We start from the raw sequence: 23162 nt of genomic DNA on the forward strand, positions 1-23162 counted from the left end.
ACAGTGCAGCGTATTTCCGCATGACAGCATCCTGCTCTCTCCTAAGCTTATGCCAGTATTACCTAAAGCTCCCCTATGCAAAAAGCAAACCACTACATTTTCTTCTGGTAATACACATGTATTTCACCTTGCTAACAGGCAGGACCCTATGATTTTAAGGTCTAGTCATGTAAACTTAAACACATATACAAGGATGTAGACGATCCCTCTGCCCCTAAGCCACACAGTCTAATTAAAACAGACACAGCCTCACCCAAATATATATATATATTTAAAGCTGTTGGAGTCCAATAGAAACAAGACCAACCCTAAAACCCAGTTAAAAATAACTTTCCTTTTGGCGTGGGACTGTTTTCTCAGCGGGGCATCAAACCCGCCGTTCGGGCCTCGCGCACACGTCAGGAGCTGCAGGACAACGCTCCAGTGTAGTCCACGCAGCACACGCGGCGGCACCGCGGGCGGGTGGAAACGCCTCTGCTTACACACCAGGGGAGAAAACAAACTCCTGCTGCTGGCGTCCAACACCCTGAAGCTCGCTGGCATCCCCAGGAGGAGCTGCACGGGCTTCGGCGTCCTACAAACAGGAGGCGAGAGGGAGAAAGGCTGGTGGAGCCTCATACTTGATGGATAAGAACATGAGCCACAGTGGTTACTGAAGCCTTCCAAAACGCAGCGAGAGCTTCGGGATTTCTGAAGGATATCAGACAAGCAAATGAAGGTGGCAGAGATCTTTTTCCACAAAGGAAAAATTCTGGTTTTTTATGCTCCCTAACTCATTGGTGTCACTGCCAAAGAAAATAGGATCTGTTAAAATAACCAGAACCATTAATTGAAACTACTCATAGTGCTGTAACAAAGAGGAATGCTACTTTGCTTTACACTAGCTGTGGTAGCCGGCAAGCTGCTCTATAAATAAACCCTGCTGTAAGCAATTCAGTTAATATTCAACCTACATACTCAGAACAGCAGTAAGGCCACTGATGAAAGAAAGAAAAAGTGGCTGTTTACAGGTAAGCACAACTTCTATGTTAAATGTCAGCAAAGCAGTCACACTCAAGTGCTGCAAGGAAACTTGGAAGCTTAGTCTTAGTCGGAATAACTAAATGTAGGAGTTTTGCACAGGACTTTTCTCAGACATTTCCAGCAGTACGGGATAAACATCTGTGCTAGAAAGGCTGTTTCTCTGGATTGAAGCAGTGTTTCAGTGCAGTTTAGGCTTTCCCTCTGCTTCCAGTTTTAAATCCAGATCATAAATAAAATTACTTTTATCTTAACGGAATTCTCTCCCAGGGATGATATCCAGTGTCTAGTATATTGACTCACTGTCTGCTGGGAACTAAGGGACTTTTTAGCTTCATTTTGGTATCCCGATGATAAAAAGCTCTCCACAGTGTTGTTCTGGTTGTAATGAAAGTTCACGCAGGAATTCAAGCTCTCTGAACTATTTCCTGAGCACAGAATAATTATGCAGCGTGAAATGGAGTAATTACTTAGATTACGTGATTTCTCAAGGGAAGCTTGCATGACAAAACATACCACTGAAATCATATAACGGTGTGACGTGGAGAAACTATCACCTGAAGACGGCCAGCTATTTTGAAATCTATAAAATCACTGTGAGAACCCACGGTCGCTGTCTCACTTCACAGCTCCATTGCTGGAATAAACCCCCCTGGAATGCGGAGGAGCCGTGCTTGGCAGTGTGTCCCACCGCGGCCACCCCGGGAACGCAGCCCCAGCCCGCGCCCGCGCTTCAGATACACACACAGGTAACACTGGGGCACTTCACCAGCTCAGAGGCACCGAACTCCGCACTTTTACTGCGCTTTCAAAGCCACTTTCTTTCCTCCTCCCCTCCCCCTTGGTCTGAAGCAAATGATGCTGAGAACACTCACCCTGTTATCTCTGGATTAATAAACAGAAGATTATGGTAGGCAAGTGTTCATGAAAAGGTTTCTTTCATATTCCAACTTTCACCTGGTATTTCCAAGACTCTGGAATCATGAAAACTCCACTTCCCTTGGAGATTTTTTGCAATAAATCTGGATTTTTCTTTTCACAGCTTTAGTATAAGGACAAGTAAGAATCTCAGTTAATCATCATCTCAGCATACTTAGAGTTAAACATGCAGGGTGGAAGAATACAAGTAGTACACAGGCGATCTTTAACGCATGCAGTTTTCAGACTTAGCACGAAACGAAGTTTAATATCTTCTTACCGTACCTGATTGTCCTGACAGAAATGCAGTATTTCCACATCAGATTCCACATTGCACTGCCATCTCCCTTCATGACCTTCTCTGAAGTGTTTGCAAAGTGAGAAAGATTCCAAGTCACTCAAGGAACGAGCAAGTTTAGCAGCACACGCCGAAGTCAGCCCAAGGTTCCCGCGGCTGCCAAGCCCTGATTCACCATTTCCAAGCGATTTCTCCGACCTCCGCTCACCCGGCTCCGAGGAGCCACTTTCTCCTCTGAAGTCTCGGGTTACTGTTTCTTCGTGATTTACAAGACTCATTGTTTACATTATTTGCGAGCCAGAAAAGATTATTAGAGGCCGTTCAGAAAGCTACGTGCAATATTGCTCCAAGTTGTCAAGTAAGAAAAACCTACCTATGCAACACCTACAAAAAGTTGTTCTAATTTATTTCACTTTGAAGAAACAGCCCAGTAAAACAGCCCTAGAAAATCACTGACGAGAAGTGTAAACGCTTACCAAATACACACTAAATCAAATGCTTTAGGCTGAATAAGCTCTCAAGTGTTTGCAAAATTTCTTGTGTACTGTCATAAACTTTTTCGTGCCAAAAGAAGTAATGAGTCATTTTCCAAAGCCGTATTCGAAGACATGCAAAGTTATGACTTTCAATAGTGATTATCAGCAATGACACACCCTACACAACTACACAAAAAATAAAATGGCAAGTTCTGATTTAAAAGAAAAAACACAAAACACCCATAAAACCTAAACTAAACCTCAACTTTTTCATTATGCATATGGGATTCTCTCAGTGTGCTGGAACCTTGTGGACAGGTAAATGCTAACGAGGTTTTGTCTTTAGGACAGTTTATACCCCTCAAAAGCACAAACCCCACACGTGATGCTGAACACAATTTCCCCATGAAGAATTTTGCCTGTAGCTTTTCTAGCAGTAAGTTTAAACGTCTCAACACACACTGCCACGGAATCAACCTCAAAGAACAGTATTATTGTTGTTATTGTAATTATTGGGAATCTTTTTAATTGCAGGACAAGCCCTTTAAATTCTGCCCTGGTTTCTCCAAGACCACTCTGAAGGTCGGCACTGTTGCTGTGACAGATGAAGACGTCCCGAAGCTCCGCTCAGCCCACACGCTCTGCTCTCAAAGAGGTCGGCAGCACCACCAGCAGCTCTTCTGGATCAAAGGCATTAGATACATGTTTACGTTCTAAAGCTTAATTAAGCAAGAAACTAAGGCCATGCTACTTTTCATAGATCAGTAGGCTTTTATGATTAGATGTCTAATTTCTGTTGCACAACTGCATTTTATTGAGGATCTCGTGACTGTTGCTACTATCCAGAAACAGATTCTGGTTTGGGGTTTTCTGACAACTGGCTTTTGGTGCAAATTATTGATGGCTCATTAAGAAAGAACAAGCTCCACGGCATCTTGCACGTTTTAAATCAGCAAGCTTAATGAAGAAAAATTACATTAGAAAGCTCATACAACTGTTCTTAACATTATCATTGGAATCCTTTTCAAGGATGGAAAGAGCTTTGTAAGCTCAGGCAGAGGAGCTGAACCTTTGTCCATTACCTTTACTTGCGAATTTGAGAGACGAGGTACCTATAAGAAAGATTTTCCAATTTTTATATAGCGTGCACTTGAACTATTTTATTTAGCATAAATAATCTCATTATATACAGAGTATTAAACTATTTTAGTAGTTGATTTTCTGTGTAGTACAAAGGTATCGAACAGCATGTTCAGTTGTGTCAACTACATCTCTTTGCGCTTATACTTAAGGCCTCAATGTAATTCATGTATTTAGATTACACAGTCCTTGATTCACCTTCAGTTGCAATATTTTGATATTACCAGCACCTGCAGGAATATTATTTTTATCTGTCTCTAAAGATAAATCAAGGTGGATGAAACTTACAAGAGAACAGCATTTAAATCATCTTCTTCACCCATGTTCCTAAAATTTATGCACAAGCAGTGAGCAAATGGATTAAAATACCATGTGAGAGCATCCTAGGACAGAAGTGAGATGGTGTGGGGTGGTTTGGGTGGGGGCTGTTGGGTTTTGGTTTATTTTGTGTTTTGAATCATTGCTTTGCATTTCCCATGGAAAAGAGGCTATTTATGAAATAGTACACAGAGTATTTCAGCCCCTGTCCTGATTAGGCCCATTTGGCCACTAATTCCCAGTGAGACTGGGCAAATCAAGTTATTCCTCCACTAAGCAAGCCTTAATTTTGCAGGGAACAGCAGGCCCTAATTTGGAACATACAACTGAGAGACAACCTGCAAAGACGAAGTAATACACATCCAGAAAATCCTGAATACTGCGCAAATCACATCATGAGTTAATGTGGCTCCAGTGTTCCAGTTCTATAACCAAATCTCAGATGCAAAGAAATGCTATTTATTTTGGTATAAATACAAAGAGCAGATTGCGGTGAAATGCTCCTTGAGCTGATATTTGAGAGGTGTGCTAAAGCCAGGAGCATCCTGCAAAGCTTCAGGAAGGCAGGGAGAACAATGCTGGATATGCCGAGCACGGGTGCAATAGCATCAGCTAATAGCTGATCATTTCTGTACATACACGGGTGTGAAGAACTGGGGATTAATCAAAACCTACGGCTAATTCTGTCTCTCACAATGGGCTGTCTTGGCTAAAAACAGCTCCTTCGCAATATGATTACCTAGGAGGTGACAGAACAGCTATCAAAGAGGACACCAATTGATCAACTATTTCTTACTATTATCTTATTCCAGAATAGAGGCGCTTTTCCGGCAGCAATAGGACAGTAAGGCCCTTTTGTCTTAGCTGTTTACTTTCCTTCCTTTGTTCGCAGTGGCATCACTATGCCTGAAACAAGGCACAGATTAGCATATCAAATGATTTCACTTTTTTGAAGCCTTGTTTGCTTTCACTGTATGACAAGTCACGATGAGCCCCAGCACCACAAGGGCCTTTTGGCACCACGTCTGGCTTTGACATGGATTTTCCATTCTGTACATCAATCATGATCTATTGTAATGATTCCAGTAACAATCTTCTCCCACACTCACACGTCTGGCCAAGAAATCCCAGCCAAGGCAGAGACTGTGGGTTGGTAACGAGGGCTGGTTGGAGACAGTTATTATTCCTCTTTGGGTGTGGCAATGAAAACTTCAGTTATCTCTTCTTGCAATAAAACAGCGGATTCCATTCACAGGACATCACTGCACCCACCCAGCCACACTGTGCATGGGACCTCGCTCTGGATGAGCCACAACTCCCCAAACAGATGGACTTAGTTTGGAGATTTTTTTCCCTCCCATTATACTCCCGGACAATCTTTATTAGATTTGCCCCACTTGCAAAGATCACTCTCCACAGCCGTGTCAGCACCGCAGGCTCTGCACCCATAACCGTGTCCTTGCTAATGGTTCGTGTACTGGAAGATGTCATCATCCTGCCAACTTGCAATTGGAAGGTGCAAGGAGTTCTGCCTCCTTCCAAAATATCTTCCCACTTCCACTGTTTTTTTCAAACCAAGCACCATTATGTTTCCCTAGGACACCGACTGCTTTATTTCCAGTAGGCACAACCATGAAGTGCTTTCCCCTGAATCAGAAGGTCACACTGTACTTTGGTTTTTCACTCAGTTTCTTTCCACATTTCTACGTCAAGTGGACAGACCAGTTCTCTTGAAGTTGCATTTCACTGTCTGTGAAACAGAGAAAGCAATTCTCGACTTTACAGAACATTTTGCATCTTTTTTTAGGAAGAAATCTTTAATTCAAAGAGTCACTAATTCAGACACAGAGATGCCAGCGGACTGTCCACAGCGCGGAGCAGCGCCTGGAGCTGCTGCTGCAGGTGAGGCTGAACCGAGACAACACAAACCAGCCCCAACAGACGCACGGGTTTGGTTCTGCTGCCAGCACACAGAGCAAAGAGCTGGAGCAGGAGAGTCAGAACTATTGGAAGAATCAATAGCTCAAAAACACTGGAGCAAAATCCAGCAGAAGCTGTTTGTCAGAGCCCTCAACTTGGCCACTTCCAAGCACATACGACATAATTTAGTCATTACAAAAGGATTCTCCCAGTGGGTTTGATTGCTAAGAGAACCCAGAGCAACACGAGCCCACTAGGTTCCTTTACAAGTTGTAGGTGGTGTATCACTTTTAAATGATATTAATAGAAAGGCAGAGCTTAATTTGGAGTCTCACAGTCCATGGTTCTCTCCCCTCCTGAGGTGCATTCCCGCAGGATAAGCAGAGTGCAGGGCAGGCACGGCACCCACGACACCTTATCTGATCGGCCTCCTGCCCCACTCATGTGCTGCGGATACACGCATCACTTTACACCTGACATGTCTGCAGCCAAGATAATCTTCCTACTTTACCCGTGCACAGGCTCAGCCTAAATTAGGCTAGTGTAACATTCCTGTGAAGAGGGAAACGCGTACACGCCGTCAAGAGGGAAGGCGGCAATTTGCTTGTTTTCCTGAAGTTTCTACCAGGACAAAATGATCATGAACCAGAATTTAACAGCATTTCTATTATTATGTAGATTATATTTATAGGTCATTTGGAAAAATAAAATGTGAATATTAGAGCTATCATGTTTCTGGTTGTCAGGGCAGTTCCAGACCTATTTTTAACTTAGGTAGCATTCCCTTCATACAACAGCTCTTTCCAATTAGGGACTGAAGGAAGTCTTACAAATATTTGGAAATAGATGGTTTTATATTTTAAGACTGAAAAGCGTTCTGGCTTTTGAGATTATTTGGTGTATCGTTAAACCTGCAAGTTGTAATAAGTCAGCTTTTTTAGTAGATAGAGGAGGTTTAAATAAAATCTTTTCACCACATATTTTTTCATTGGCCTTTCTTTATATTTTATTTCCTTCCATTTTAAACTTCCTTTCCTGATTTTTCACAAACATTCTAAGAGTATGCAAAGCACAATGTTTCCTGGGAGTTTATACCCATGCCATCCGCGCACCCGTCCCTCCATAAGACACAGTCTGCATGATTTTGGTATTTTGATAAAGGGCAGCCCCTCTGGTCCCCAACAAGCTGGCAGGTTTGTGCTGCTGCCCCAGGCTCTTGGAGCAGCGGCTCTTGGAGCGGCAGCTCCTGCCAGGCTCCCCGCGTGTCCCCAGACCCCGCCGCGCTCCCAACCTCCCCTCGCTGGGACTTCATCCTGGAAAGTCATCAAAGGAAGCTCAGAAAGCTTCCACCTCCCCCTGCGCAGGGCACAGAGCCAAGCGCACAATTAAAATGTGGCCGCTCCAGGGTCTGCCCATCGGTTGCATCTAAATACAGTGGAGAGAAGCTATGGGAGGCAAAGTCTGGCGAACACCGCGCTCTCCGGCCTTAGAAGCTCTGCTTGGGGAAGGTGAAACTGCACAGGTGGGAAGGGAGAATCTGAAGACTCACAGATGGTTCCTGGGGGCGAGGGAAGGGGGTGAGGAAGAGTTAAGACTTCAAAGGCACAAAAAGACACATAAACCAAGAACTGTGCCCAGCCCGAAAGCCGCTTGATCAGTTCCAGCAGCGGGAAGGGCAGCGACACCACACAGGATTCCTGCTCAGCAATGCCCAAGTCCCACCGCACCCACCGAGGAGACCAGGGGATGGACAGCAAAGGGATCCTGCGAGATGTCTGTCTGTCCGTCCACCAGCTCAGGAGGGAGAGCAGCCCGGACAGTTCAGACAAACCACAAGTACGAATTTAAGGTGTATGAACAATTCATTTTGACCATTTGCAGGAAGACTCTCTTTCAGATACAAAATAGCGTTAATTACACTACAATGAAGAATTCAACCAGATTAATGAGGATTTTAATTCAAATTTCTCAGCTTGAAATCACTTTAGTTCCCTGAGTGTAGACAAGTGCTCTGTTTTTAAGGCATTTTGCTATTCCGTATATTTATCTGAGAGTTTCCTCTTAATCATTTTTATGCTGAGTGTGGGAATACTGCAATCCGCGCTGTTTGCAGGCTGGATTTCAAGAGGATGGTGGATTTGGGGGGATAAGGAGGAGAGAATTTTATGCTCTCAGCTGCTCTGCAATTGCAGAAACGTTGCCAGCACAAACCTCTGGAGAACGAGCTGAGCTCTCGGCATATGACTCAGCCCCGCTCTGGATGAAGTCACTGTCAACTGAGAGCAAACTATTTGTCTCTAACAACATATATGGTGAACTCTAAGCGTGAGTTCAAGACAAAGCTTCAGGAATTTTTCCCACCCACTTAGCTATGGTTTTGTTCCAGATATTGCAAAGGAGCTCATAATTCAAATGGCAGCAAGAAGGAAGACAAACCAGCTGACATCACTGTTATCAGGGAGCAGAAGTTCCCTGCCCTCAGGAACTAGAATGGAAGGACTTTTCCCCCTGCTCACTGGTACTGAGATTTGTGTACAGCTATTGTTTCCAGGGATATAGGAATATAGCATTGTATATAAACCACTACCTATAACTTTTTCCCCTTTATTAAATCTGCTTCTAAATAATGAATTTAACAACAGCATTCCCTTTAACTATGTAGTAACTCATGACAATTGAGTTGTGTCTTGTTTTATGCTGCATTTTGCTTAAGGGAAACAGCAGCTCTGCTCTGTGCCTCTTAGCAAGCACATCCTCTGCACATCTGAAGCCACCTCACATCATCCTGGACGCAGAGTCCACGCTGTTAAGATCAGAATTAAGGAACAAAGACTATCAAAGCACATTCTTTTTAACAAAGAGTTAACCCAGAGAACAATCCTGACATAGATCATTTAAAGCACACGTGCTGTCTTTGAAACTGCATCTAAATTAAGCCTGGCAATACCTTTAATGGCTTCAAATGCTGCAAACGTGTCTTGGGTAACAGAGGGGGAAAGAGGATGAGCACGGAGCTGAAGGTGCCCCACAGTGTCATATCAGAGTGGCTTCAAGTAGCTTCTGACACCCAGCTACGCTCTGATATTCTTTGTGATAAGCTGCTCCCACCAAGCAAATTCATGAAAGCATTTTCATTTATAATCATCACTGAAACATCCTAATGGGACTGAATCATATACCAAAGTATAGACCTATTCTTGCCCGGAGATGGGCTTAAGTGCATGATTCAATGTATCCTGAATCAGAGTGTTGGAACTGGTAGTCCCAATTGAAGGCTAGCAGAAACAACTTCAACTAATCCCTGCTTAAAAAACCCAGGCATTGCTCACTTATCTTATTCCATCCGGGTAGCGGGAATCAGGCGCTTGTTAGAAACGGTCCTGATTGTTCTGTAGGAGGCTCATGCCTCCTTTAGAGAGAGCAAACTCATGAAAGAAAAATGAAAAGTCACACAAAATAATCTAAAGACCATTCTGTTTGTCAAGCAACTGGATTCCAGTAAATTATCCTGTACAAACTGAGCACATTATGTTTTTAAACCACTCTTCTTTAAGCAAGAGGAAAAATCCATCCCCCCCACCCCAGATTGCAGTTTCCTTCCCTGCCAGTCACATTTTTTCTCACCTTATCCTTTATCTTTAATGCAATGCTAATGGTAACAATTTCTCGCTTGGGCTATTCCACACCAGCTGGCAGAAGCACAGCACGATGCACCCAGTGGCTAAACAAAATCTTCACATGCTAAACCTGAAGTCACAGGATTTTAAGATAATCCATTGGGTAAAGCATCAGACATTCATCCTCAAAATCCCACAGAAATCCTACAGTGATTTGCTCATCTTACACTTTAATCTGTTATCAAAATATATCGCTACACTTTTAGTATTTGTATTTGATACTGAAAACCAGCACTTAAGTGAGGGGCTGTAACACTGACCAAAATGCGCTCAGTGTTAATGGCAAAAGACTTGCAATCTGATTTTCATAAATTAGTGAATTGTCAAACATTCTTTGACCAGGTTTCTACCCCAGTCCACCCAATTTGGTGTGTACAATCTGCTGCAACTTCGATAAAAGCAGCCTGTTAGTTTATAGACATGTGATGGAAGGAGCAGCATCCTGGACACAACCCTACACAATCTGCTCTAAGTGACCCTGCTTTAGCAGGGGGGTTGGACTGCATCATCTCCAGAGGTCCCTTCCAACCCAGCCACTCTGAGATGACCTTGCAGTAACTTTGTTTCATAAACGTACATGTGATGGGCAAAGTCCTGGCTGCTGAAGCTGCTGCCGAATTTAAGAAATGGACTAAAGCCACAGCTGGTTTATTTTGTCCTATATCCCCTTTCCCTTGCTATGCTGAGGAAATGCTCAGTGAAGAGACAGAGATGCAAAGTTCCATTCCCAGTGCAAGACAAAGTTATACCATAAATCATAATTGTCCAGATCAGGCAGACATGATCCCACCAAACTTCCCTGAGTCACAAGAGCTGAAAACCAGTGTGATTTCTGAACAGAAAGAAGCAAGGCACTGAGCTTCCAAAGCAGCAAGAAAGATGTACCACGGTTCTGAGCACAGACCACAACGGAAAAGCAAAGCCACGCTCTGCTCAGACAGCCCACAAAAGGCAAGGAACACTCACACTTGCCATGCACAGCTTTCTGGGGAGGGCAAGCGCACGGGGAGCCATGAGCAGCGCTCTCGTGGCCAGGCCGTGGCTCTGAGTCACCCGCGGGAGCAGCACACGTGGCTCGGCGGGAGGGGGCAGCTCTTCACAGCCCCCCCGGCTCTGCTCCGAACCTCCTGCACACAGCGGGGGCTCAGGCACTGCTGTCCCCACACTTGTCACCGCAGCCCGGCACCTGAAGTCACAGCGGAGACGGCTGGAGTTTGCTCCCGTTACATCCGCTGACACGTCTGCCCCCGCAGCATCAGGGTGTAGCAGAGGGCAGGCAACAACCCCACTGCTCATACTGAACATTCAGGGAGTGACACTCATGGAATGGAAATGTTGCTCAAGTCTTGGTTTGGTTATCTCATTTTATATATAAAATAAGACATATATACATGCAGGCAAACACAAAACTCTTCCAAGAGCATTTTAAACCAATCTATGGTTACTTATAAAACATGATTAAAGACTGAAAATAAGTCTCAAGAAAGCGTAGGGGGTTTTTTGTTTGGTTTGGTTTTTTTGGTAATATGAACCTCCTTGCATTTAAGGTTTGTTACTCTGGACCGTTTGCTTTTCACGCTTGTTTGTTGCTGTGCATCATCTAGAAATTATTTTGCTTTAAACATGAGGAAGTTGCAACTTTCCTTCAATTTTCCTTTTCCCAAAATGATGAGAGCAAAGCGCTTCTATCTAAGTGCTTAAGTCCTCTTTTCTGCTCATGCAAACCCGCTCCAGGAGGAGGGCTCAAGTACCTCCAGGTTTTGATGACAAATAAATCAACTATCTGGAAGGAAATAAATGGACAGTCCTTAGCTATTGTAGAGGTTTCCACTAGGAGATGTAGAATAACCACAGTAATTTGCTTGCAACAAATCCGGGATTTCACCAGGAACCCAAGACATAAAGCTTTAGTTTAGCTGTATTTATTTGTGTCACAACAGTCTGGCTATATGCCTATGATTTTATACAGTTTCTCAGCAAGGAAGACATCACAATGGGCTGGGAATAAGGTGGAATTTTTTTGGCTCAGAGATGAAATCTGTGAAAAGGTGCAAGAAGAGGAGAATAAAGCTATCCTTTGAAACTTCGCAAGCCAATGGGCACAGATGAGGGTCCTGTATCAGTCAATGCCAGAAAGTGTGGGGCACCCCTTAAACCTTGAAAAAGATTGGAGCAGTTCCGTTCTCCAGCCTTCAGTCACTGCCTGACAAATTCAGCTGCAATTAGCATTTTGTACAAAGCACTTTCTGTAGGCTGACAATAGACCAGAAAGTGTACATAACAGGGACAGAATCCTGTTTTAAATAACTGCATGGGTTTTGTTAACGATAAAGCGAACCCCACTTTTTCTCCAGAAAATTCAAATACTCATAATTCCCTGTTGCTTAGGAGCATAAATCAAGTTTAGATTAAAAAGCATCAGGGTAAGTTCAGGGACACGTTAAATGGAATTGCTTATTTTGTTGTTCCATTAAATAGGCAAGCTCAAGGCATGTGACACCCAGTCCTATTCTTTCTGATCACTGTTCACCATCAATCACTTAAGCCGGACGTCAGACCTGCCTAAGTGAAGTGCCCACTGCTCTGAATGACTGTGATGCGCCCTTTGCACTGGGAGGGGGATGAAAGATGAACTATTATATTACTAAATATCTCTGGGAAAAAAAGGATCTTCTCTGCATTACATAAATTTCCATGACATTTCAATTAATCTCCTAGTGCTGTTTACAGTCTGTAGACTACACAAGCCAAGCTACCGTGCCTAAGGATAAAACAGCAGAGAAGTACTAATTGAGTCTTAGCTGAGATGATGTGACTTAAAGTAAATGTTAAAACCAAACAGCATCTTCACCTTTCACATCTGTATGCACAGAGACAAAAGTGGCTGATAATTAATGCAATAAAAAAGCAGCTTTACAATCTTTGTCACAAGTTCTCATTAATTCTCTACCACTCCCTCTTCCCCTGCATATTTGCCTTTCTGCAAGAGAGCAGAACAGTCAGTAAAAGCACTGGTGGCATCGTGTGCAGCCACCCAGTTCTGAAAAGCATTTCACAGTTAATGTTTTCTTACCTTTTATAGAAACCGTGAAGAGGCTGGAGACATAAAAACTGCCAGTAATCCAAGCAGAAGGCCTTTAACTTCAGCATTTTCAGACGCTTCTGCTGCAGCGACTGTAGTCTGCAGCTAGGTTTGAACACAACACTTCTTTTTGTTATGATCTGAATGACTCAAATCCAGTCCAACACACTTCTCTCCTTATTGCTGCATTAGTGTTTCTAATTGCGCCCGTGGTGCACATGGCACAGCACCTGCACGCTCACACTGTCCCGCTGCCGTACAAAGAGCCAGTCGCACAAAGGATACAAATTCATGTGCGCTCTTTGATCCGGTTTGCAGTTTATCTTTCCAAAAGTCCCCAGTGATACCGGGATAACGGTGATTACACAGAAATCCCACTTCTCCTTTTGGCTATTTTAGGCCATTCCAAAAGACCTCTGGTCAAACAAAGTGTATATATTCCCGTTAAGGTTTTTGAAGGACCTTTGAAAAGCATCCTTAAAGCTAGCAGAACTTCGGAAAACAGACGCAATTATCTCAATCAGATCTGACAACAACTGCCCTATAATCACAGCAGAGCTGTGATCCCATCACATGGGAACTGCAGGCTTTTTTTTTTTTTAAATAGAGCAGCGCACAACTCTGCTAATCAGCTCCTCCTGTGTAAATCACACCAGCTCCATTGTCTGCCAGCACCTATGAAAACTGTGGGCTCCTTATGACAGGGGAGGGGAGAGGAAAAAAAAGACAGGCAGAAGCGCAGACCCTCCCCAGTCGCAGAGCACATTGTGCTTATCGTATTCCCAGCACACCCGCCGCCCGGGCTGTGTGAAGCGGGGCTAATGAGCGGAGCCGCAGGGTGCGGGGCGGCGTTGCCGGGCAGCGGGGCCGCCCGGGGGAACGCGGCTCTGCCGAGGCAGGCGGGAATGGGACCCGGAATGGGGCCGGGAATGGGACTGGGAATGGGACCGGCAATGGGGCCGGCAATGGGACCGGCAATGGAGCCGGGAATGGGGCCGGCAATGGGGCCGGCAATGGGACCGGGCGGCCGCGGCTGCAGCGCCAGCCCAGCTCCATTGTCCTCCTGCAGCCGGCAGCTGAACTACAGTGAATCACAGGATGTCAGGGATGGGGAGGGACCTGGAAAGCTCATCCAGTGCAATCCCCCCATGGAGCAGGAACACCCAGATGAGGTTACACAGGAAGGTGTCCAGGCGGGTTGGAATGTCTGCACAGAAGGAGACTCCACAACCCCCCTGGGCAGCCTGGGCCAGGCTCTGCCACCCTCACCCCCAACAAGTTTCTTCTCATCTTTCAGTGGAACCTCCTGTGTTCCAGTTTGCACCCATTGCCCCTTGTCCTGTCACTGGTTGTCACCAGCAGAGCCTGGCTCCATCCTCCTGACACTCCCCCTTTCCATATTGATCCCCAGGAATGAGTCCCCCCTCAGTGTCCTCTTGTCCAGCTCCAGAGCCCCAGCTCCCTCAGCCTTTCCTCACACGGGAGATGCTCCACTCCCTGCAGCATCTTGGTGGCTGCGCTGGACTCTCTCCAGCAGTTCCCTGTCCTGCTGGAACTGAGGAGCAGAATCTGCTATTGCAAACCTTTGGCTGGACACAAGAAAAGGACATTGCTTTATTCTGAAAAGACTCGAGTCCAAATTTAGCTGCTGTCTAATTATGAAAGACATTGGCCCAATTCTACCACTTCCCCTTCCCTTTCCTCCCTCCACCAACGTGCCAATTACTTGTAAGGCATTTCCCCAGGCTTGAAGGATGCTCTGAGCAAGAGTGAAAAATGCAGAACTGCTAATATGCAGGAACCGTCACCAGCACAAGAGAAGACTTCAACAGCAATTTTTATATATATAAATTTTTTTTGGAAGTTTTTGTCATTGTTTTTAAATAACAAGTGCCCTAGTGGAGACTCACCCATCTCATGTCCATTGTGCTATTAGGTTTGCTTTCTCAGAAACTGCAATCTGGGTATTTCTCATTCTGTGGAGTTTTTAAAAATCACTAACAGTGACCAGTTAGGATACAGCTTCCAAAAGTGTCAAAGAGGTAACAGGAACTTAAGAATTCAACAAAACCAAAATCAGAATCTCGGGAAGCACTTAAAAGCAAAGATACTGGCACTTGGACGAGCGGTCTTTAAAAAATCAAACCAAACCAACCAAACACACCAGAGCATTTTTTAACACTTTGAAAAATACGACAAGAAAACCAAAGCCCTAAAGCTTCACTTGCAGCTCTTTTCCATGCAGACGTATCTGGTTCCACAAGTGCCTGGATAATCAGCTATATTTAGGGATCCTTTTGGTTTCTGGTTTTACTCATTGTCACTGTTTGGTTACGTAAGGGCCTTGCGACTTCTTAGAAAACTGGTTGTGTAAGGAGACTTGAAATACAATTATAAATATATTTGAGTAAGAATTGGCACTTTCTTTAGTAAAGAAATGCATCAGTTTTGCCTAGAAAACATTCAAAACTCTTTATGTCACAACTTTGGTGTTTCCCTCCATGTACAATACAGGGTGAGTGGTGGAACAAACAGATCATGAGAAAAGCAACTTGAGTAAGAAAGGACAAATGTGATGTGCATTTGATTTGGGTCTTTTAATAGGAATTTAAAATAAAATAAAATAAAATTTTAAAAGTAAAATAAAGTAGAATAAAGTAAAATAAAGTAGTAGCAGTAAGGAATGCCTCATGCCATAACGAAGAAGAGGGATTCACAGAGCCAAGGAAGGAGAAGAGACAACTGAGCTCAAGTGACACCATTCAAAGATTTGATCCTGAAATGGGACTTTGTTTTAACTGTTCACATTGCAAAGCAATTTCTTTCTCTCCATCAAACCCTTTCCAAAAAGAACAAAAAAATGCTGTTGCCTTAATTACTTACTTCTAAATAGTGGACTTGCAGTGAGCAGTAGCTACATGCCCATGGATTTTCTGACAGCAACCAGTGCTGATTATACCGCTCTGCATGCAGAGAAAATGCTAATTAGGACTTTTGCAAATGAAAAGCACCATCCTCTGAACATGTTCTTCATTTTTACTTGTCTTCCAGAGGAAAACAACAAAGACAATTAAGCTTCATCTCACGCTCACCCTGGATATAAAACCAGTTCTTTCAGAAAGTCATTGACTGAAACCTTTGACTTAGAATTCCCAGACCTAATAGGAGCAGGAATTTCCAGACGTGCTGCAGCTTCAGCCCTGGTACCGTAAGGAAAACGTCTATAGTCCTTTAGAGTGCTGCTGTGCAGAGGCAGCTCTGCTGGTGAGGTCCTGGAGCTTCTGACGAGTGGTTCAGAAGCAGCTGCTAAAAAAAGAGCAACGTGAAAATCATATAGCACAACAGCTCCTTTTTTAGGGATGGCTGTCTCGTCAATCCATGGAGCTCCAAGGCTGAAGCAAATCAATCCACTGATGAGGGAGAGTGTTGTATAAAACAACCCCGGCGTGAAGTCAGCGCCTGCCGGAGTTACCAATACGCTGATTCTAAATACTGGGGTTGAGGGTGGGGAAATCAGGAAAACTGCCTTGTCTACCTACATCTTTAACCCTTCATAAATTACATACATTAAACTACTGTTATTTCTTTACTTACACCCTTATGCCAGGAACATTCCTGAAAGATATTTCACCTGCCTGGAAAAACAGTGTATCCGCCTGCTTGCCTGGAGTACAGAAATTGTAACCCTGCAGTAAGAAAACTGTTTTCTGTGAGTCTTCCATGATTCCAGGATGAAGTACTTCAATAACCACACACAAACACTTCACACTAGTGATTTGTACATTGTGGAGCTCAGGAATACGACAAGGGCAAGAGAGTGTGGTTCCCATACCAATTCCATGTGCGCATCACGTTAAAAACCAGGGATCATATAAGGAATATATGTAAGGTATTCAAACCAGGATTTTGTGCAGCCGAATAGATGCTGAACTACTTCCTGGGAGGCTTAATGGCACACAAAACTCCTGTACATCGGGTCCCTTTCTTGATACAGCAAATCAAATGGTCTCCTGTTAAGGCTGTGATAAACCAGATCTGCCTTGCTGGCCCTCTTGGCATCTCTGGGTAGCACCTCAGCAACCATCCCTTCCCAGGCAGGGAAATGAAGAGCTGTGCTGGGACACCCGCTCGGTGACACCTGCTGGGTGACACCCGCTGGGTGACACCCACTGGGTGACACGCTCTTCAAGGACACCCCCAGAACCAGGGACACAAAAATCCATCTCCCTTCCAGTGCGCCCTCCCGCCTTTACTGGAAGGGAAGCTCTGCTGCCTAGACATGCTCAGCTAACTCAAAACAAAGGTATTTTGCTTCAAACAGCTCTCATGTTTATGCCCCACCCCACAGATGAATATTAATCATCATTTGATACTATCCTTCATTTTTGTTTATTAAAGCTCCAAGCCACCCAAATTTCATGAAGTAGAATAGTAAGAATTTTTTGTTCTCTTAATGCCGAATATCTTTTCTGCATGTCTGTTCTCTAAACTCATACAAACACTAGGCGGTGAATTTGTTACACAAGATGACAAATACGCCATGAATATCTGCAAAGCTTAAAATATTTAAGTTTCTGGATCATTTGAAACAGGCCTGTTAATACAACACTCCAGAAGGCCCACATTGGGATTTAAATATTAGGAAACAAAATATTTTCAGATACCACCTGAAAACTGACAGAGTCCAACTCAAAATATCCAGAATACTGTGCAGAATATGCAAGAAATTACACAAGACACAATATACACACATATATACATAGCATGCCAATTTGTACAGATTTTTTCTCTTTATAATGTATGTAAGGAAATTGTTCCTTAGCCCTTAGTCTTTATGGCACTGGACCTTTCTCTGATCTCACAACCGTGGAACTGTCAAACTGAATGTACAGAATCAAAGTGCAGTCTATATAAACCCAGGGGAAATGTATGGACCTGTCTGGTGGGGAACCTACACACCATTGAAAATTAAGAAGTCTGGATTATAATGTTCCAGAGCAGATGAGAACTAGGAGAGTGGTTCTTTGAGATCAAACTCACCTTGATAGGGACAGGAACTTCCTGAGCAAAATGCAAGAAAAGGTGCCTGACTAGAAAATACTAATTGCTTGACAGGACACTGGATGGGATCATATTAATGGGTACATTCCATTTTATGGGTCATTCAATGGCAAATTTGTGCAGCAGGTTCATGAGAACACATTCAGTAACTAGAAGTCTTCTAATATCTTTCATTTGACTTAAAAATAGTCGCCTTAATTCTGCTCAGTTACAGCTCCAGAACGGGCGTATTTGACCTACTGAAGTCAACTAGATTTTACATGCTGTTTCTTCAATTATTATTTAACCATAGGAAAAAATCACTGGTTTAGCTGATATAACCTGGGAATTTCTTTAATGTCTCCTCTATGATTGTTTTACTCTAGAATTTTTAAACACAATAAAAGCATTTCATTTGTAGTTAGAGCAGCATTTTTACATCCTCATCTGGTAACTCCCGGATATGATTTCACCCCAGTTCTCAAAATTGTAAAGGACTCACCGTACGCAAGCCTGTTTATTTCCAAATACCTTTTTATAAAGGCAGGTCTCTAACAAAAATGACAAGTATTCTCAAGATCATGTGTCTGAAGTAGTTTAGCAAACATCTGAGCACACGCTTTATGAAAGCAAATGGGATAAAGAAGAACATCTCCAAATGTCTGATAACTTACAGCTTTTTAAAAAAAATGTTGTAAAAGGTAGAATATAAGCTGTTATAAAGCTATTGTTTGAAATATAAAGCAGCGTAATCAGGGATTCCATACCAGCCCGCAGCTCTCTGTTGCAGGCTTAGGAAAGCGTTACCCACCCACTGCATACTAATGAGAACTTACCACATCTCCTGTGTGCTGGACTTCAGAGGTCGTGAGGCCACGTTGGTGGATATTAAATCACACTGCCTCTTTTTATTCAAAATAGTCTTAAACAAGGAATTATTCATATGTTTTTATGATCCCATAGCAACTTAAAATGATTCAACCACTGCTGTTTCTAGCAAACACGTCCATTCAGCGCAGCTCAACCTATTCAAAGAATGTTCTCTATTCCTTTTCCCACCAAACGTTAAAATTTAGCCACTTCTAAGGTTTATCTAATTCTTCCTCGTATTTCTCACTGATATCCTCCCACAAAAAAAATTCCACCAGAAGGAGAAACGTTGTAATAAAATCTGCTCTTTTCACAACGATTTCTCTAGTGGGAATGGAGATGGCGGCAATACCCAGTTCTGGGCACCTTATCCCAGAGAACGGGAAATCACAAACCAGTTATACCATGTTCTTGCTAAAATAAGTGGCAGCAAAGCAGGGCAAGGAGAAGGTGTCATTGTTTCCTGCATTGTCCTGGCACACAAAGGAACAGTGTTCAGTCAACACGAGACATGGGAAGAAAACCACGGTCATGACTGGACAGTGTTCAGGGCTGCACTGCTGAGCTGAACACAAAGATAATATCACAGCCCATGGGGACTGTGAGTCTGTGCTTTTAGGAAATGATAATAAGGCATACGCTGGACTTTCAGAGGAACATACGCTGGGAAATAATGGAAAATAAATAACAGAGAGGGCCTTTAATTTGAATAAGGTTAAACAGAACAAATCCCACTACTGTTTTGTTCAAGCAAGGTTAAAACGATACAATGTGGGAAAAAGTCGCATCCTCAACCCATCACATCTCCAAAGGAAGATTCCACTCCTATCAAAACAACTGTCAGTTTGTGAAGCACTCTGCCCCAAATTAATCAAAGGAAGTCTGCGACTTTGATGCACACTTTAATGTGCAACTACGAGAATAAAAGATGCAAGGCGCCCATTTGATATGCAGTGTTCACAGCACTATGCGTTTTTTCCTAAACTGAGTGATCAAAGTAAAATCTTGGTTGCTGCAGTGACTCATATGACGGTGCTCTCTGAAGTTTATACATGTGCTTTTATCAAAACGCTGAGCAATGGAAAGCAGGGATGACATTTTGACGCAGTCGGTGCTGTTCACTCAAAGCAGCACAAAAGTGCCAGGGAAGGGCCAGTGCTTTCAGCACGACCTGGGGGTCTACAAATCTGAGAGCTGGCGGCCCGTGTGCGTGCACAAACCCAGCTCCTCCCTCCCCTTTGTGCTCCTTGGAGAGCGAATACAGCGTTCGAAACTGGAACTGAATTTCAAATGGGAAATCCTGGAAAACAGTGAAATAGCACCTCCCAAACAGAAAATCCAGCTCTTTTGTCAATGCCTTTACTGGCTATGCATTGTAACAGAATGTTATGTGTACAGATGGGACAGAATAGAGGTAAGTTTTATTATTTCCAACCTAAAATGAACATCTGTATTACTACAGTACCTGAGCGGATCAGTTGAGATGCTGCTTCCTGTTTCCAGTGACGTCCTGAGATGACAGCAAAAGAATAAAATTATAAACTATTAAAACTATTCAAAAAGACAATGTCCTTAAACATCAAATGCTTAATGACTTTACGCTTTCATTTTTATTGACATTTTACAATACTTAGCATGCCATTAAACATGACCAAAAAAACCCAACAGCCATTTCCTACATAGCAGAGAAAGGGGAATTACAACCTTGTTCTGAACTCGTTGCATGTGATCAATTGTCAGTATTCTAAAAGCACTCCCCTGGCCAGATTTGCTCTAAATGAACAATACTTTGTTTTATGAACGACTGACACAAGTTCTACTGCATGCACCACTATATTAAGCATTTCAGGACCCGTCTTCTCCTTTCAGTCTTGCGCTGCGTGCGCTTGGCTCTAAAATCGCTGTGGCTTTGTGTGTTCTCTACCCAAAAAGGCAACTACGGAGTCTTCCTGAAGAATTATTGCAGCAGAGAGTTTAGTTAAGATACTGAAAGGACAGAGGTGATTCCAGCTACTGTTCAAACAGCAATATTTTACCATGTCGTGTGGTATTACCCAGCAGACTTGCTCTCACTGTGAATGACTGCAGCTTTCATATAAACATATATATATGACATAGAGTTAAATTTTAAGGGTGAAAGCAGTTTTTCCACAGGTTGTAATAAAACATTAGCCAAAGCCTCACAATGAACACTCCGTCATCATGCTAGAAATTTTTAAATGGTTATTTGTACTTACCCATTTATATCCCTTACACAGACTGCCATAGTTCAACCTTTGCTCATATATAGTCATAAGTGTGTACAGTCTATTGAGCTTCATAAAATTAGCATTAGAATTATATTCATTATATTTACAGTGGTTATGTGTAAAATAACTGCAAATATTTACTTTTAAGCCCAAGATTACTAGTATATTTACAAAAATAAACAGGGTTGTGTGAAGGGAGGAGGCCATAAACACAGCATATGCAAGAATTAGCTGTACAGGAATGGAAACAAACAGCATTGTCCAAACAGCTTTGTACTAAAGCACTAAAGCTTTAAAATAGCTTTTAGGAGCTTATTCCATCCTGTAATTTGTTTGCATTCGGAGTTCAGGACTTGTGAATAGTGACGAATATTGAGGGGGTGGCTTACATATGTTGGCTTCGTGACTCCTTGTTAGTTTAACAATTGAAAAGGGTCAACTTAATTTACTTCTAATTAAGTTTACTGCTTAGCACAGTGTGTCACGGAGGGCCAACCTGCTCAGCGAGTGTGACTTTTTGCCTTGCTTTGAACACAGATTTTAAAATCTTCTCTTCACAGGTTGGGCCCTTCTTACTACAAATAAATACTGAACAGCCCGTGTCTTTGTGCAGTGACAATCCGCTGTGCATAAAGACGAGATGGTAATGAGGCGCTGATTAGCACCACCCCAGTGCAACCTTGATTGTGGTGCCGAACACCACGGAGCTCCTTGTGACCTCAGAGACTCCTTATACAATCACAAGCAGCGGGATTACAGCTTCATTAAAAACACCTCATTTTCTTTCTGAAGACAGACACCTAAGGCAGGCTCCCCAGCAACCAAAAGCTCCAGTCAGGAGACGCATACATTTTCAAATATATAGGAAAAAGGACAATTTCCATTTTGGGGGCTCTCCCGAAAGGTTTTTACCAAGATAATCTGCTAGAAACGTCTCCGCTGCTGCTAGAGGCAGTTCAGCATGCTGTTAGTAACAGTGGGTTTGTACTTGGTAACGGCAGTGAAAAAGCCCAAGCCGCAAAAAGCCCCAGATCTAATCAATTTGGCAGCTGGCAGCACAGAGCCGCAATAGCTGCCAGTGTGCTCAGCGCGTCCCACAGGCACCACGGTGCTGGGAGGGCTCCCAACGCCGACTGCTGCAGAGAGGGGGTGGGAGGTGGGCACCCGTGTCACCCAGGGACACCCTGCAGTGGCTTTTCCTCCCCGTGTCGTGTCACCGGGGAGCAGCAGGGCTCAGAGCTGACCGTGGAGCCTCCTGTGGTCAAGTCTGCAGCTTAGAAACCTCCTGTCCTTGTACAAGTCGTTTCTTCAATCATGGCAAAACGAGGAAAAGCTGCATGAGATGAGGGGAACTGCTGGAGAGAGTCCAGCGCAGCCACCAAGATGCTGAAGGGAGTGGAGCATCTCCCGTGTGAGGAAAGGCTGAGGGAGCTGGGGCTCTGGAGCTGGACAAGAGGACACTGAGGGGGGACTCATTCCTGGGGATCAATATGGAAAGGGGGAGTGTCAGGAGGATGGAGCCAGGCTCTGCTGGTGACAACCAGTGACAGGACAAGGGGCAATGGGTGCAAACTGGAACACAGGAGGTTCCACTGAAAGATGAGAAGAAACTTGTTGGGGGTGAGGGTGTCAGAGCCTGGCCCAGGCTGCCCAGGGGGGTTGTGGAGTCTCCTTCTGTGCAGACATTCCAACCCGCCTGGACACCTTCCTGTGTAACCTCATCTGGGTGTTCCTGCTCCATGGGGGGATTGCACTGGATGAGCTTTCCAGGGCCCTTCAATCCCTGACATTCTGGGGTTCTGTGGCTGAAATCCACGAGCAGTTCTGGGGAGCAGGATGGAAAGCAAGACGTACATCACAGAGGGTTCCGTGCCCAGAAGCAGCTGTAGCCCCGGCCTTTGAACCTGGGCACACCCACACGAATGATGAAAATCTCAGGAGCAGACTGACAACATGAAAAACAAAGTTTAATGGCCAAGAAAAAAAAGCCAGTGGAGATAGAAGAAATCATATTGGAAATCTTTAGAAAGATCCGGATTTGGGATACAGAAACTTAGTTAAACCTTGTTAAATTTACAGAATAAGTTTAGTATAATCATATAATCACTGCCCTTCTTTCTTTACATCCACAATATCATTTAAATCTTTTGCTTT

The 23162-nt window shown here is 43.7% G+C and overlaps 1 protein-coding gene across 2 annotated transcripts in view; it reads right to left on the bottom strand.

The window, feature by feature from the left end:
* IQSEC1 (IQ motif and Sec7 domain ArfGEF 1) overlaps positions 1 to 23162 on the bottom strand; it is a gene marked incomplete at both ends in the record, with an annotated part of 318984 nt that overhangs the window by 127668 nt on the left and 168154 nt on the right. For both annotated transcript variants that reach the window (XM_080350600.1, XM_080350599.1), the window contains one exon: positions 20225 to 20269. In XM_080350600.1, the coding sequence (XP_080206726.1) occupies positions 20225 to 20269 (45 nt within the window). The remainder of the gene's footprint in view (positions 1 to 20224; positions 20270 to 23162) is intronic.

Source organism: Nesoenas mayeri (assembly GCF_963082525.1).
Source record: "Nesoenas mayeri genome assembly, chromosome: 10".
NCBI lineage: Eukaryota > Metazoa > Chordata > Aves > Columbiformes > Columbidae > Nesoenas > Nesoenas mayeri.